Below are 16,110 nucleotides of genomic sequence, written 5' to 3'. Positions count from 1 at the left end.
TTGTTGTTCGTGAGTTCGTTTTGTTGTTTTGGTGTTCACTTAGTTTGTAAATAAATACACAAGATGAGCATCCACATTCCTGCTGCGTTTTGGTCCTCCTTAACCAACGACAACCGTGACGACCTGTTTGTTTGTGTAAGGGTTCACTTTCGATTAAAGGATGTGGAATTACATGCACGCTGCGCCTTGGCTTATTTATGATAGGGAGTTTGAAGACAGTGATCGTGACACAACAAGCGCTCAGCATATGTGGGAACTCCTTCAAGACTGTTGGAAAAGCATTCCAGGTGAAGCTGGTTGAGAGAATGTGTTGGTCAATTTCTTCAACAGATGATCAGGTCTATATAATTATCAAACAGACTCTTTGTTTAAGTATTAAAATACTCCTTTTAGTAATACAATTATAGGCAGAAGTTGGTACAGAGTACAGTATATGATAGCTCTCCCCAGGTTCTGCAAAATGTCTAAGACATCCTGTAACTCATATAGCCTCTCCCAGTCCTCCTTGCGTGTGTTTCCCTGGGAACAACATTTTAATAAATCTAACCTCCCCTGACAACAGTAACCATCTTGTCAGCTGTTAAAAGCTCAGAAGTGAGTTTGACCAAAACTTGACCTTTCATCACAAGTATAGAGTCATAACAAGGTGAACGAGTCCAAGCATCTTCTGACAGGTGTCTGTTTTCATCAGGCCTGCAGCAGCCTTGTGTTCTCAGAAAACCAGTCGTATTGTCAGAACCTCAGATAGCCAGGTTGGGGACCAGACAGGAGGAGTATGAACGTAGGCTGGTTTCTACCTTCTGATAGTGTCTGAAGGGCACAACACTCAGAACAGGTGTTAAAATACACACAGAGGCCTCGTAGAATTGATTAACACAATTGATTAACCTTTTAAAAGTTGTGAGCCCTTGGTTTAACCCCTTCAAATGCCAAGAGTGTGCAAAGCTGTCATCAAGGCTTTGGGGCTCCCGAGTGGTGCAGCGGTCTCAGGTACTGCATCTCAGTGCTAGAGGCGTCACTACAGACCCTGGTTCGATTCCAGGCTGTATTACAACCGGCCGTGATTGGGAGTCCCATAGGGTGGTGCACAGTTGGGGCGGCGCACAGTTGGCCCAGCGCTGTCTGGGTTAGGGTTTGGCTAGGGTAGGCCATCATTGTAAATAGGAATTTGTTCTTAACTGACTTGCCTAGTTAAATAAATGTTAAATTCATTTAAAAAAACGTTTTTAATAAAAGGCAAAGGTTGGCTGCTTTGAAGAATCTAAAATCTAAAATATATTTTGATTTCTTTAACACTTTTTTGGTTAATATATATTCCATATGTGTTATTTCATAGTTTTGATGTCTTCACTATTATTCTACGACGTAGAAAATAGTAAAAAATAAAGAAAAACCCTTGAATGAGTAGGTGTGTCCAAACTTTTGACTGGTACTGTATGTAAATAAAGTATTTCTGTTTATTATTTTTAATACATTTGCAAATATTTACAAAACCTGTTTTCCCTTTGCTTTGTAATGCTTTGTCATTATGGGGTATTGTGATGTCATTATGGGGTATTGTGATGTCATTATGGGGTATTGTGATGTCATTATGGGGTATTGTGATGTCATTATGGGGTATTGTGATGTCATTATGGGGTATTGTGATGTCATTATGGGGTATTGTGATGTCATTATGGGGTATTGCGTGTAGATTGACGAGGAGTTATTTTTTTATTTAATCAATTTTAGAATAAGGCTGTAATGTAACAAAATGTGGAAAAAGTCAATGTGTCTGAATAATTTCCTTAGGCACTGTATATAGGCTACTGTATCAACCAATCAATGAATTTGTTCATGTCATCACACAACATACAAGTAATTCATGATTTGAAAATGCAATCAAGCATTTTAGTTTTAAAATAAAATAAAGCGAGCCTTGAATAATTTACTTAAACAATATATAAACCATTTCAGAAATTGCATTCACGAATGAATGTTACTGTTTTTAGTCTTTGCTGTACCAAATGCTTAACAACAACAACAACAAAATTGGACAACAGACTCTGGTACGCTTATAATGTATTTAGTGTTACCGTTGTTCCAAACGGTCATAAAAATGATATTGTAATCTAACAGCACCTGTTTGGCGCACACAATATGCACACAGCGCTTGATCCTTACCTTCTTTGTCTGGATCTCCAGTATTTTCCACAACTCGTCACATGCATTCCACACATCTGACTTCCACCTTTACCTCATGAGCAACTAGTAAACATTCCCCCATTTCGAATTTATTTCTCACGTCCTCTGCATCCATTTTGCTGTCACATGTGTTTACGGTGTTCAGAGTTTGTTATATCCAATGTATTGATTATGATATGCTGTAGGTCAGGCCCTATGATGCCTTATTCAGACTGGATTCCTTTTACTGGGGGAGTACACGAGCACAAAACTCCACATCTGGCTTTTTAATCCCGTCCCAGAATCCGCCATGTCAGACATTTTTACATGGCAGGAGAGTAACAATTCCAAACAGAATAACCTACTGTTTTTTTTTTTTGGGGGGGGGGGCGAACTACAAGGTCCTCTGATGATACTAGTCCCATGCGAATCGATATCCCTGTGTTTTCAGAGAAATGTCGGAGTTTGACATGTGTTGCTCGCGGTTTGCGCAAAGAAAACAATAACTGATTGGATAAATTTAACTAAGTGCTGCTCATAAGTTTATATATGAATAGGCTTACATGTAGTCCATATCAACTTTCAGAGTGAATGCTTTTATTTATATGTTTTGTGCGTATCAATTGAATATTGCCAAATGCGTCACTAAAAATGATTGAGCCTATTTAATGCAACCCTTGCTGTTAATAGGTAGCAATGCAGCATTACAACTGACCTAAATGTTAACTTTCTCATCCATAGTCTTAAAAACGCATCTCAAGTGAAATTATCCTAATGATTATGAAATATCCAAATGATTATGACACTATACCAAAGATGATTTGGAATGGTTAAGAAACTTGACAACCAAGCTCGAGTTATCAGTGTGGTACCAACACCTGGACATGTTGAAATATTGTATCTTCACGCCTAGAATAAAAACCTCCAGGCTTCCGTCATAATTGTCAATGTATTGAAAACAATTATAATTAAAGGGTGAAGTTTGGGGGGGGGGGGAAAGAATCCCTTTCCCGAATCATCCTCTGGAATAACGGACATTCTGCCCTATTCGCACGGGACTGGTATTGCTATAGAAGGTTGTTTATAGCTAAGAACACATGACTCTTGTTTAAAGATGTTTTTTTTTATTAGTCGGGGACATCACCCATTGGATGCAGTTATCACAATATAGTGGCTATATCCAGGAAAGCCAAAGTTCCAACAGCTGGGCTTAAAATATTGTATAAGAGATCATACAACAGATTTTGCTGTGACTCTTATGTGGATGATGTTAAAAATATTTGTTGGTCTGATGTGATTAATGAGGAGCATCTAGAATCTGCACTTGATGAATTTATGAAATTGCTCCTTCCAATTATTGATAAACATGAACATGTTAATTAAGAAACTGACTGTTAGAACTGTTAAGGCTCCATGGATTGATGAGGAATTGAAAAACTCTATGGTTGAAAAAGATGGGGCAAAATGAGTGGCTAAATAAGTCTGGCTGCACGTCTTTCATCGAATCAGATGGCTTATTCATCACAAAACCATTTGATGTTGCCAATTATTTTAATGATTACTTTGTTGGCAAAGTGGGCAAACTTAGGAAGAAAATGCCAACCACTAACAGTGAGTCATTTTACTCATGCATAAAAAAACTATAATGAAAGTTTGAGTTTTGTAAAATTATTGTGGGAGAGGTGGAAAAATTATTATCGATCAATATTGACAAACCTCCTGGCATTGACAACTTAGATGGAAAGCTACTGAGGATGGTAGCTGACTCTATAGCCACTCCTATCTGTCATATTTTTTATCTGAGCCTAGAGGACAGTCTTTGTCCTCAGGCCTGGAGGGAAGCCAAAGTCATTCCACTACCCAGGAGTGGTAAAGCAGCCTTTACTGGTTCTAACAGCAGACCTATCAGCTTGCTGCCAGCTCTTAGCAAACTGCTGGAAAGAATTGTGTTTGACCAAATACAATGCTATTCCTCTGTAAACAAATGAACAACAGCATGCTTATAGAGAAGGGCACTCAACATGTACTGCACTGACACAAATGACTGCTGATTGGTTGAAAGAGATTGATAATAAGAAGATTGTGTGAGCTGGACTTTTAGATTTAAGTGCAGCCTTTGATATTATTGAGAAAACGTATGTGTCAAACATGTAAAGTGTGGTGTACCGCAGGGCAGCTCTCTAGGCCCTCTACTCTTTTTTTCTATTTTTGCCAATGACCTGCCGCTGTCAGCTCGGGGATTCGATCTTGCAACCTTTCGGTTACTAGTCCAACACTCTAACCACTAGGCTACCCTGCCGCCCCGGTCCCCAGGTCCAAAACAAATTCAAGGCAACACCTCACGGCACAACACCTCTCCTCCATGTGACCTACATGTTGTGTGTATGTGCTGACATGCATATGTAACTGATAGATGTTAATGTTTTTAAACGTGTGTAAATTGTAAAGTATTTTCACTGTCATGTCTGTATTCGTTATGTGTCAGACCCCAGTAAGACTAGCTGTCACCATTGGCGTCAACTAATGGGGATCCCAATACATTTTCTTTTTTTTATCATTCCCCCATGTGTTTTTTTTTTCAGTATCTCTCAGGTGTTCTCCAGAACCAGCACCTCCCAGTGGTGTGTACCTGTACTACAGCAGACATCCAGGCCGCCTTCACCACCATCGTCTCACGCATACAGAGATTGTAAGCCTCTCACCCATCCCTCTCTTTCTCTTCAGTCATTGTAGTACACTAGATTCAGATTTCAGAAAAGTTGTACTGTAACTAAATTGACCAGTTAGAGATGCAGCTGTATTCAAACAACCATCTATTGTATACATAGAATGCAGGAATCGATTAGTTAAAAAGTACATATGGGAGTCAGCTTGGGCTATACAATAACAATATTACAATAACAGGACATGAGTCTTATGCCATTAGCCTCTTATATGTTTCTGTTGTGTCTCGTAGCTGTAACTGTAACAGCCAGACTCCCATCCCCATAAAGATAGCTGTGGCTGGGGCCCAACATTACCTAGGTGCAGTCCTCAGGCTGTTTGTAGACCACCTCTCTTACAAGACCCCTGATTGGCTGGGCTACATGAGGTTCCTCATCATACCACTAGGTGAGTTTTTGGCACTAAACTACTGACATACAGTGCCTTTGGAAAGTATTCAGACCACTTGACTTTTTCCACATTAATGTTAGGTTACAGCCTTATTCTAAAATTGATTAAATTGGGTCTGAATACTTATAATAAACATTTCTAAAAGCCTGTTTTCACTTTGGCATTATGGGGTATTGTGATGTCATTATGGGGTATTGTGATGTCATTATGGGGTATTGTGATGTCATTATGGGGTTTTGTGATGTCATTATGGGGTTTTGTGTGTAGATTGATGAGGGAAAACAATTATGTAATCAATTTTAGAATAAGGCTGATGTGGGAAAAGGAGACGGGGTCTGAATACTTTCCGAATGCACTATACTTCATTCGTGTTTTAATTAATTCAGACATTACAGTTGGAAGTTACTGTATAAATGTATATTGTTTTAAATGACACATTTCTATATACATGCTTTTCTAAAGGATCTTATTGTGTATAATGTGTTGTCTGTTCTTTGATTCTATTCAGGATCTCACCCAGTTTCCAAGTACCTGGGTACCATAGACTATCGATATAACAGTTTATTCCAGGATACAGCGTGGAGTGACCTGTTTTACAAGCCAGAAGCACCAGTCATGGGTACGACAGACGTCACACACACTTAGCACAGCTACAGTACTATCAGATGTATAAGGCTAGCCTGGTCCCAGATCTGTTGGTGCTAGCATGAGAATAGATCTGGGACCAGAACAAGGAGTTGATATGATAGCACCAACAGATCTGGGACCAGAAGAAATGAGTTGACACTAACAGATCTGAGACTGGGCTATTGTGAAAACAGAATAGTATCAGAATCTTTGTGTTTATGTATCCTGTAAGCTGTAGAAATAATTTCCTCTTGAACGACGAAAAATGCCATCAATAAATCAACCAATCCTGTCATGTGGTGTACAGTGCAGGAGAGTCCAGACGTGGTTTCCAGGGTAACCCAGTATATGGTCGGGGCCAATGGAGCTCACCAACTACCCATCGCTGAGGCCATGCTCACATACAAACAGAAGAGGTAAGGGCAACATATATGTATACACACACACACACACACACACACACACACCCATTCAGTTATCTTACTTTATGGGCGGAATTGTCGTATTGCACAAGTAATGTGCTGTTAAGTGCAAAAGTTACCACATCTCATTATCTGGCAGGGTGATTTCATTCAAAACGTTTCTTTAACAATGTGGATTATAAAGAGGCGACTAATACGTAGTGCCCCCTTTCTGATGTTCTCTATTTTTGCATGTTTTTGACACTGAATGTTGTCAAATCTTTTTTATTTAAAACTTTTACCCCCCCCCCCAATTTCATGGTGTCCAATCGGTAGTTACAGTCTTGTCTCATCGCTGCAACTCCCGTACGGACTCTGGAGAGGTCGAAGGTCGAGAGCCATGCGTCCTCCCAGAAACACGACCCTGCCAAGCCACACTTCTTCTTGACACAACGCTCGCTTAACCCCGGAAGCCAGCCGTACCAATGTGTCAGAGGAAACACCGTACACCTGGCGACCATGTCAGCATGCACTGCGCCCGGCCCGCCACAGGAGTCGCTAGTGCGCGATGGGACAAGGACAGCCCGGCCTTCCAAGCCCTCCCATAACCCGGACGATGCTGGGCCAATTGTGCGCCGACCTCATGGGTCTCCCGGTCGCGGCGGGCTGCGACACAGCCCGGGATTGAACCCGAATCTGTAGTGACGCCTCAAGCACTGCAGTGCCTTAGACCTCTGCGCCACTTGGGAGGCGTTATCAGATCTTCAACCAAAACCTAATATTAGATAAAAGAAAATCAGAGTGAACAAATAACACATTTCTATACTTATTTATTTAATAAACAGAGTTATGCAACGCCCAATTCCCCTGTGTGGAAGAGTAATTGCCCCCTTACACTCAATAGCTGGTTGTTCCACCTTCAGCTGTAATGACTGCAACCAACCACTTCCTGTAGTTGTTGATCAGTCTCTCACGTCGCTGTGGAGGAATTCTGGCCCACTCTTCCATGAAGAACTGCTTTAACTCAGCAACATTTATGGGTTTTCAAGAATGAACTGCTCGTTTCCGGTCCTGCTAAAACATCACCATCGGCTTTAAGTCTGGTATTTGTACCAGGCCAAATCCAGAATGTTGTACATGCTTCTTTTCAGCCATTCTGACGTAGAATTGCGTTTGTGTTTTAGATCCTTGTCTTGTTTCATGACCCAGCTGTTCTTCAGCTTATTGACGGATGGCCTCGTACCAACGGTCGGGCATGGTGGCGATAGTGTGATGGTTCAGGGATGTTCTGCTGCCTCAGGACCTGGACGACTTGCCTTCACTGAATAACCATTAATTCTGCTCCCACTCAGAGAATTCAAAAATACTATACTTTTTTTCAGGGCACTGTATTTATGTATTAATTACTAAACTCGAGTTAAATATTCACCTCCTTTTTATAAACGCACGTTGTTGAATATAAAAGTTTCAAATTAAATCATCGCTGCCAGATTATAATGAGATGTACGGTAATTATTTAGCATGAGGGACATAAAGTCCTTTTATGTGCGTCTATTAACAGCTGCTTAATGAACAGCTAATACCATTCCTGGGGACTTGCTGGGATTAATACACATCAGTTTCTCTTTCACTTGGAGATATACATTTTTTTTAAGATCATATTTTAATTTTCTAGGGAATTATAGTGTCACAGGTCATGTTGGAGTAGGGTTGTACTGTGGTTATGGTACTGACACAGGTCACGTTGGAATAGGGTTGTAGTGTGGTTATGGTACTGACACAGGTCACATTGGAATAGGGTTGTAGTGTGGTTATGGTACTGACACAGGTCACATTGGAATAGGGTTGTAGTGTGGTTATGGCTGACACAGGTCACGTTGGGAATAGGGTTGTAGTGTGGTTATGGCTGACACAGGTCACATTGGAATAGGGTTGTAGTGTGGTTATGGCTGACACAGGTCACGTTGGAGTAGGGTTGTAGTGTGGTTATGGCTGACACAGGTCACGTTGGAGTAGGGTTGTAGTGTGGTTATGGTACTGACACAGGTCACATTGGAATAGGGTTGTAGTGTGGTTATGGTACTGACACAGGTCACATTGGAATAGGGTTGTAGTGTGGTTATGGCTGACACAGGTCACATTGGAATAGGGTTGTAGTGTGGTTATGGCTGACACAGGTCACGTTGGAATAGGGTTGTAGTGTGGTTATGGCTGACACAGGTCACGTTGGAATAGGGTTGTAGTGTGGTTATGGCTGACACAGGTCACGTTGGAGTAGGGTTGTAGTGTGGTTATGGCTGACACAGGTCACGTTGGAGTAGGGTTGTAGTGTGGTTATGGTACTGACACAGGTCACATTGGAATAGGGTTGTAGTGTGGTTATGGTACTGACACAGGTCACATTGGAATAGGGTTGTAGTGTGGTTATGGTACTGACACAGGTCACGTTGGAATAGGGTTGTAGTGTGGTTATGGTACTGACACAGGTCACGTTGGAGTAGGGTTGTAGTGTGGTTATGGCTGACACAGGTCACATTGGAATAGGGTTGTAGTGTGGTTATGGCTGACACAGGTCACGTTGGAGTAGGGTTGTAGTGTGGTTATGGTACTGACACAGGTCACGTTGGAGTAGGGTTGTAGTGTGGTTATGGCTGACACAGGTCACGTTGGAATAGGGTTGTAGTGTGGTTATGGTACTGACACAGGTCACGTTGGAGTAGGGTTGTAGTGTGGTTATGGTACTGACACAGGTCACGTTGGAATAGGGTTGTAGTGTGGTTATGGTACTGACACAGGTCACGTTGGAGTAGGGTTGTAGTGTGGTTATGGTACTGACACAGGTCACATTGGAATAGGGTTGTAGTGTGGTTATGGCTGACACAGGTCACATTGGAATAGGGTTGTAGTGTGGTTATGGCTGACACAGGTCACGTTGGAATAGGGTTGTAGTGTGGTTATGGCTGACACAGGTCACGTTGGAATAGGGTTGTAGTGTGGTTATGGCTGACACAGGTCACGTTGGAATAGGGTTGTAGTGTGGTTATGGTACTGACACAGGTCACGTTGGAATAGGGTTGTAGTGTGGTTATGGTACTGACACAGGTCACGTTGGAATAGGGTTGTAGTGTGGTTATGGTACTGACACAGGTCACGTTGGAATAGGGTTGTAGTGTGGTTATGGCTGACACAGGTCACGTTGGAATAGGGTTGTACTGTGGTTATGGCTGACACAGGTCACGTTGGAGTAGGGTTGTAGTGTGGTTATGGTACTGACACAGGTCACGTTGGAATAGGGTTGTAGTGTGGTTATGGCTGACACAGGTCACGTTGGAGTAGGGTTGTAGTGTGGTTATGGCTGACACAGGTCACGTTGGAGTAGGGTTGTAGTGTGGTTATGGTACTGACACAGGTCACGTTGGAATAGGGTTGTAGTGTGGTTATGGCTGACACAGGTCACGTTGGAGTAGGGTTGTAGTGTGGTTATGGTACTGACACAGGTCACGTTGGAGTAGGGTTGTAGTGTGGTTATGGCTGACACAGGTCACGTTGGAGTAGGGTTGTAGTGTGGTTATGGCTGACACAGGTCACGTTGGAGTAGGGTTGTAGTGTGGTTATGGCTGACACAGGTCACGTTGGAGTAGGGTTGTAGTGTGGTTATGGCTGACACAGGTCACGTTGGAGTAGGGTTGTAGTGTGGTTATGGTACTGACACAGGTCACGTTGGAGTAGGGTTGTAGTGTGGTTATGGCTGACACAGGTCACGTTGGAGTAGGGTTGTAGTGTGGTTATGGTACTGACACAGGTCACGTTGGAGTAGGGTTGTAGTGTGGTTATGGCTGACACAGGTCAGTACCAAAATTCCCAACTTCTCCAGAAATCCTGGTTGGAGGATTCCAGGGTTTCCTGCTGATTTCCTTCTCTGATTCCAACCAGGATTTCTCAAAAACGTGTTAAATTTTTGGAAAGTTACTAGAATGCAGCCAGCCCTGTTTATTTGAGAGAGCCGTTGGTCTGTTGAGAGCAGAACGCTGTTAACCAAGGCCATTGTCTCTGTCCATCACTGTGTGTTTGTCAATAACATGTTCTTTTCTTTACGTTTTCTTTGTTCTTTTTCTATCCTTGAAGGAAAAAGAGCTTTCATTTTGATTTTGCAGTAAGGTATTGTGGTCTGCTTCAGTCTGTTCAGTCCCCCTCTGTCTCTCAGTCCCCTCTGTCTCTCGTCTCTCTCTCTTTCTCTCTCTGTCTGTCTCTCTTTCTCTCTCCCTCTGTCCCTCTCTCTGTCCCTCTCTCTGTCCCTCTCTCTGTCCCTCTCTCTGTCCTTCTCTCTGTGTTTTAGACCAGATCCATCCACTCTCATCTCTCCTCCTCTCCTCAGCAGTCTGTATCTATCTGTAACCTGACACTTTAACAGCCAGCTGCTAACAGACACACAATCCTTAGCCGGTTAGCATTACTCTAGAAATGATCATAATAATATACGACATTTAGCCAATGCTTTTAAACAAAGCGACATACAGTATTGTGTGCATTTTCATATGGGTGGCCCCAGAGGGATTCGAACCGACAACGATCCTGACATGGCATGCTTCATTGTCTATCAAGTTAAGCCACACATGACTAACAAGCTATGTAGCTAAATATGGTACAATATTTGTCGTGCATGGTCCCTGACAAATAAACTAAACAATGAAAAAAGTGAATCTATGGGAAGTGTACTGATAAAGTGTCAGGTTGTCAGTTACAGCTGCTGTTCTCTGGATCCTCTTCCTCCCCTTCTCTTTCTCCTCTTCCTCCCCTCTTCCTCCCCTCCTCCCCATCTCTTCCTCTCCTCCTCCCCTCCTCTTCCTCCCCTCCTCCCCATCTCTTCCTCCCCTCCTCTTCCTCCCCTCTTCCCCCCTCCTCCCCATCTCTTCCTCCCCTCCTCCCCATCTCCTCCTCCCCTCCTCTTCCTCCCCTCCTCCCCATCTCTTCCTCCCCTCCTCTTCCTCCCCTCTTCCCCCCTCTTCCTTTTCTTTCTCCTCTTCCTTCTCCCCCCCTCCTCCCCATCTCTTCCTCCCCTCCTCCCCATCTCCTCCTCCCCTCCTCTTCCTCCCCTCCTCCCCATATCTTCCTCCCCTCCTCCCCTCCTCTTTCTCCCCTCCTCCTCTTCCTCCCCTCCTCTTCCTTTTCTTTCTCCTCTCTTCCTCCCTTCTTTCTGTTTCCTACCATTCCATTATCTCCCTGTGTGTGATGTAATCAAGCTTCCTGCTAGATTGATTGCCCTTTGTTCTAACATGGTCTAATGGAACATTAATGCATGTACATTGGCCATACATCTGGGTTGTGTCCCAAATGGCACCCTATTCCCTATATAGTGTGCTACATTTGACCAGAACCCTATGAGGGGGTGGGAAGGAGTGAGTGGTGGATAGCAGTTCCCTAGCCTAGCTGGTAGGGTTAGGGTCAATTCCATTCTTATTCCAGTCAATTCAGAAAGTAAACACAATTCCAATTCAAAACTTTACTCATTGAAAAGCATTGAAGGAATTGTCATTTTAGTGTACTTCATGAATTGAATGGGAGTTGACTGGGAATTGACTGGGAGTTGACTGGGAGTTGACTGGGAGTTGAATGGGAGTTGAATGGGAGTTGAATGGGAGTTGAATGGGAATTGAATGGGAGTTGAATGGGAATTGAATGGGAATTGACTGGGAGTTGAATGGGAGGATGGGTGAATGGGAGTTGAATGGGAATTGAATGGGAATTGACTGGGAGTTGAATGGGAGTTGAATGGGAATTGAATGGGAGTTGAATGGGAGTTGAATGGGAATTGAATGGGAGTTGAATGGGAATTGACCCCGACCCTACTAGCTGGTGCTGTGACCTGCTGGACCGTGACGTACCTTTTCCTGAAACCTTCCTGTGTCCTGTTGGTGTGGTGGTGTCTGATTGGCTGCAGCAGGAATGATGGGATGGCTTGGTGCAGGCCAGTGATTGGCTATGCAGCATGCATGTCTTGCTTCCTGCTTCTCTGCCACCAATCAGGTGTTGGGTTGTTGGGTACTAGAAGGCAACCGGGGCATATGATTGGATCAGAGTTTTAGTAGTGGGTTCCAAAGCAGAACCTTACAAACTGGTATGTAGTTAGTTTATACTTTTTCAATTACAAAGAAAATATAATCATCAATGTAACGACTTCAGACTTTTTGTTTCTCCAGGATTTGTTTTGGACCTTTTAAAAGGATATGATGAAACTCGAGGCTTGGAGACAATTGAAGCAACGTCCGTCTACACGTGTACATCAGTTACACACCCAACAATGATAATGATTGAATCAAATTAAAGCCATATGCCATTCAAAGACTACAAAACCAAAACGTGTTTGGTGTATAAGTATAAATCAAACAAAATAATGTAGTTTTTAGTTTTTTTTTATTTGAACAGGTCGTAGTTTAACATGGTTCCTGCTTCAGGAGACTGTTGATCTATAGATCTAGTTAGTAGTTACTAATTATCATGTGACTTTCTCTGTCCAATAGCACGGCATTACTGTAGTAAGGTTGGTCAGAGTGGTATTAACCAATAGAATCTCTCCTCCCTCGGGTTCCTTCCCAAGGCGTCCTCTACAGGTATATACAGTTCCATTGTATTAGTATAACCCATACTATAGGTTAAATAGACGAGTTAAAAATATAATTTCTTAAATCTGTCTCAAAGGACCATGAAAATATTTTTAAAGGTTATATTTTGTAGCTATTAACCACCAAGTTTTACAAATTTTTTATAAATTCTGTTATGACTGTAGCAAGTTGACCCTCGATACTGTGTATATAATATATTTCTTAAGGAACTAAGAGAATCGCGTGGTTAACTCTGGGTTGTTTTTAGGTCGTTTACTCAACTACCTGTCTTTTTTTTTTTTTTTTTTTTACACATTTTGTCCTCCCTCTTCTTTCAAATGATGACCCCAGACTCTCAAACAAAGTAGGGGTCAAATCCATTTAAATTCAGTCAAGCCATGAGTAAAATTGGAATTTGAAATCACTGCTAACTTCCTGACTTGACTGAATTGAAATGCAATTGACCCCAACCCTGCTCTGAAACTATATTTCCTTCAAACCGCACAAAGATTTTCATGGTTTAGAAACACTCTATGCTGTCTTGTGTTCAAGCTGATCTACCTGTCTCCTGGGATCTGTAGAAACAAGCAACATTATTTATTAATATAAGATGAAGGCTTTACCAACCCTGGGGGCAACTGACTGCCTGGTTAGAAACCAACCATTCTATTCGAGTGGAGCACATGAAAGCTCTAACCGTCATAGGGTTCCTGAAGCCTCTAGTCTCAATACTAGACAAACCCTTCATCCTGAAGCTATTCTATTCTGCACGTGCTCACTCTATTTCCTGTTTCCCTATGTTTGGCTTCTGCCCTGGTCTCTCCACAGCCCTGATGAGGACTCATGTCAGAAGTTCATTCCATTTATCGGAGTAAGTATCTTTCTCTTAACCTCTCTAGGGTAGGTGTAGACAGATCTGTTTATCAGAGTAGGTATCTTTCTCTTAATGTATTCAGATCTGTTTATCAGAGTAGGTATCTTTCTCTGAATGTAGACAGATCTGTTTATCAGAGTAGGTATCTTTCTCTGAATGTAGACAGATCTGTTTATCAGAGTAGGTATCTTTCTCTGAATGTAGACAGATCTGTTTATCAGAGTAGGTATCTTTCTCTGAATGTAGACAGATCTGTTTATCACAGTAGGTACCTTTCTCTGAATGTAGACAGATCTGTTTATCAGAGTAGGTATCTTTCTCTGAATGTAGACAGATCTGTTTATCAGAGTAGGTATCTTTCTCTGAATGTAGACAGATCTGTTTATCAGAGTAGGTATCTTTCTCTGAATGTAGACAGATCTGTTTATCAGAGTAAGTATCTTTCTCTTAATGTATTCAGATCTGTTTATCAGAGTAGGTATCTTTCTCTGAATGTAGACAGATCTGTTTATCAGAGTAGGTATCTTTCTCTGAATGTAGACAGATCTGTTTATCAGAGTAGGTATCTTTCTCTGAATGTAGACAGATCTGTTTATCAGAGTAGGTATCTTTCTCTGAATGTAGACAGATCTGTTTATCAGAGTAGGTATCTTTCTCTGAATGTAGACAGATCTGTTTATCAGAGTAGGTATCTTTCTCTGAATGTAGACAGATCTGTTTATCAGAGTAGGTATCTTTCTCTGAATGTAGACAGATCTGTTTATCAGAGTAGGTATCTTTCTCTGAATGTAGACAGATCTGTTTATCAGAGTAGGTATCTTTCTCTGAATGTAGACAGATCTGTTTATCAGAGTAGGTATCTTTCTCTGAATGTAGACAGATCTGTTTATCAGAGTAGGTATCTTTCTCTGAATGTAGACAGATCTGTTTATCAGAGTAGGTATCTTTCTCTGAATGTAGACAGATCTGTTTATCAGAGTAGGTATCTTTCTCTTAATGTATTCAGATCTGTTTATCAGAGTAGGTATCTTTCTCTGAATGTAGACAGATCTGTTTATCAGAGTAAGTATCTTTCTCTGAATGTAGACAGATCTGTTTATCAGAGTAGGTATCTTTCTCTGAATGTAGACAGATCTGTTTATCAGAGTAGGTATCTTTCTCTGAATGTAGACAGATCTGTTTATCAGAGTAGGTATCTTTCTCTGAATGTAGACAGATCTGTTTATCAGAGTAGGTATCTTTCTCTGAATGTAGACAGATCTGTTTATCAGAGTAGGTATCTTTCTCTGAATGTAGACAGATCTGTTTATCAGAGTAGGTATCTTTCTCTGAATGTAGACAGATCTGTTTATCAAGTAGGTATCTTTCTCTGAATGTAGACAGATCTGTTTATCAGAGTAGGTATCTTTCTCTGAATGTAGACAGATCTGTTTATCAGAGTAGGTATCTTTCTCTGAATGTAGACAGATCTGTTTATCAGAGTAGGTATCTTTCTCTGAATGTAGACAGATCTGTTTATCAGAGTAGGTATCGTTCTCTGAATGTAGACAGATCTGTTTATCAGAGTAGGTATCTTTCTCTGAATGTAGACAGATCTGTTTATCAGAGTAGGTATCTTTCTCTGAATGTAGACAGATCTGTTTATCAGAGTAGGTATCTTTCTCTGAATGTAGACAGATCTGTTTATCAAGTAGGTATCTTTCTCTGAATGTAGACAGATCTGTTTATCAGAGTAGGTATCTTTCTCTGAATGTAGACAGATCTGTTTATCAGAGTAGGTATCTTTCTCTGAATGTAGACAGATACATTTTCTTTATCCTGGAATTTGACCTAAAATAACATGAAACCTCTTTCCCCAGATGGTGAAAGTTGGCATTGTGGACCAGTCATCTGCAACATCAGGTGAGACGTTAGTTGTGGACAATGTACCACCGTTATTGCATGTACTTCCGTGTCATCAGTGAGAATGAATTTCTATGTGATTCTGTAGTTGTAATCTACCATATACAACGTGTTGTAATATTATCCCCACTCTTTGTTATCAGGTGACTCTGACGATGCATCCCCCATGGGGATGGTTTTCCAGTCCTCCACCCCTCCGCAGGTGTCCCCTGCCCTGAAGGAAGCTTCTCCCACCCCTCCCTCCTCCCCCTCCGTCAACACAAGCTTTACTTCATACAGGTATATGTTCATCCAGAGAATTACATTTCATTTTTTTTTTTTTTTTACATTTTAGTCATTTAGCAGACGCTCTTATCCAGAGCGACTTACAGTAGTGAATGCACACATTTCAATTCATTTCATACATTTTTTTCTCGTACTGGACCCCCGT

The 16,110-nt window shown here is 41.7% G+C and overlaps 1 protein-coding gene across 3 annotated transcripts in view; it reads left to right on the top strand.

Moving 5' to 3' along the window:
* Positions 1-16,110, top strand: part of pacs2 (phosphofurin acidic cluster sorting protein 2) — a 176,485-nt gene that overhangs the window by 154,165 nt on the left and 6,210 nt on the right. For 2 of the 3 annotated variants that reach the window (XM_082960063.1, XM_082960051.1), the window contains exons 15-22: positions 4,746-4,852; positions 5,120-5,274; positions 5,786-5,896; positions 6,212-6,320; positions 10,431-10,463; positions 13,733-13,775; positions 15,638-15,680; positions 15,824-15,959. In XM_082960063.1, the coding sequence (XP_082816189.1) occupies positions 4,746-4,852; positions 5,120-5,274; positions 5,786-5,896; positions 6,212-6,320; positions 10,431-10,463; positions 13,733-13,775; positions 15,638-15,680; positions 15,824-15,959 (737 nt within the window). The remainder of the gene's footprint in view (positions 1-4,745; positions 4,853-5,119; positions 5,275-5,785; positions 5,897-6,211; positions 6,321-10,430; positions 10,464-13,732; positions 13,776-15,637; positions 15,681-15,823; positions 15,960-16,110) is intronic. The other variant, XM_082960094.1, reaches the window with a different exon arrangement.

This window comes from Salmo salar, chromosome 01, assembly GCF_965601325.2.
Source record: "Salmo salar chromosome 01, fSalSal1, whole genome shotgun sequence".
NCBI lineage: Eukaryota > Metazoa > Chordata > Actinopteri > Salmoniformes > Salmonidae > Salmo > Salmo salar.
This window is presented reverse-complemented; position numbering and strand designations above follow the sequence as displayed.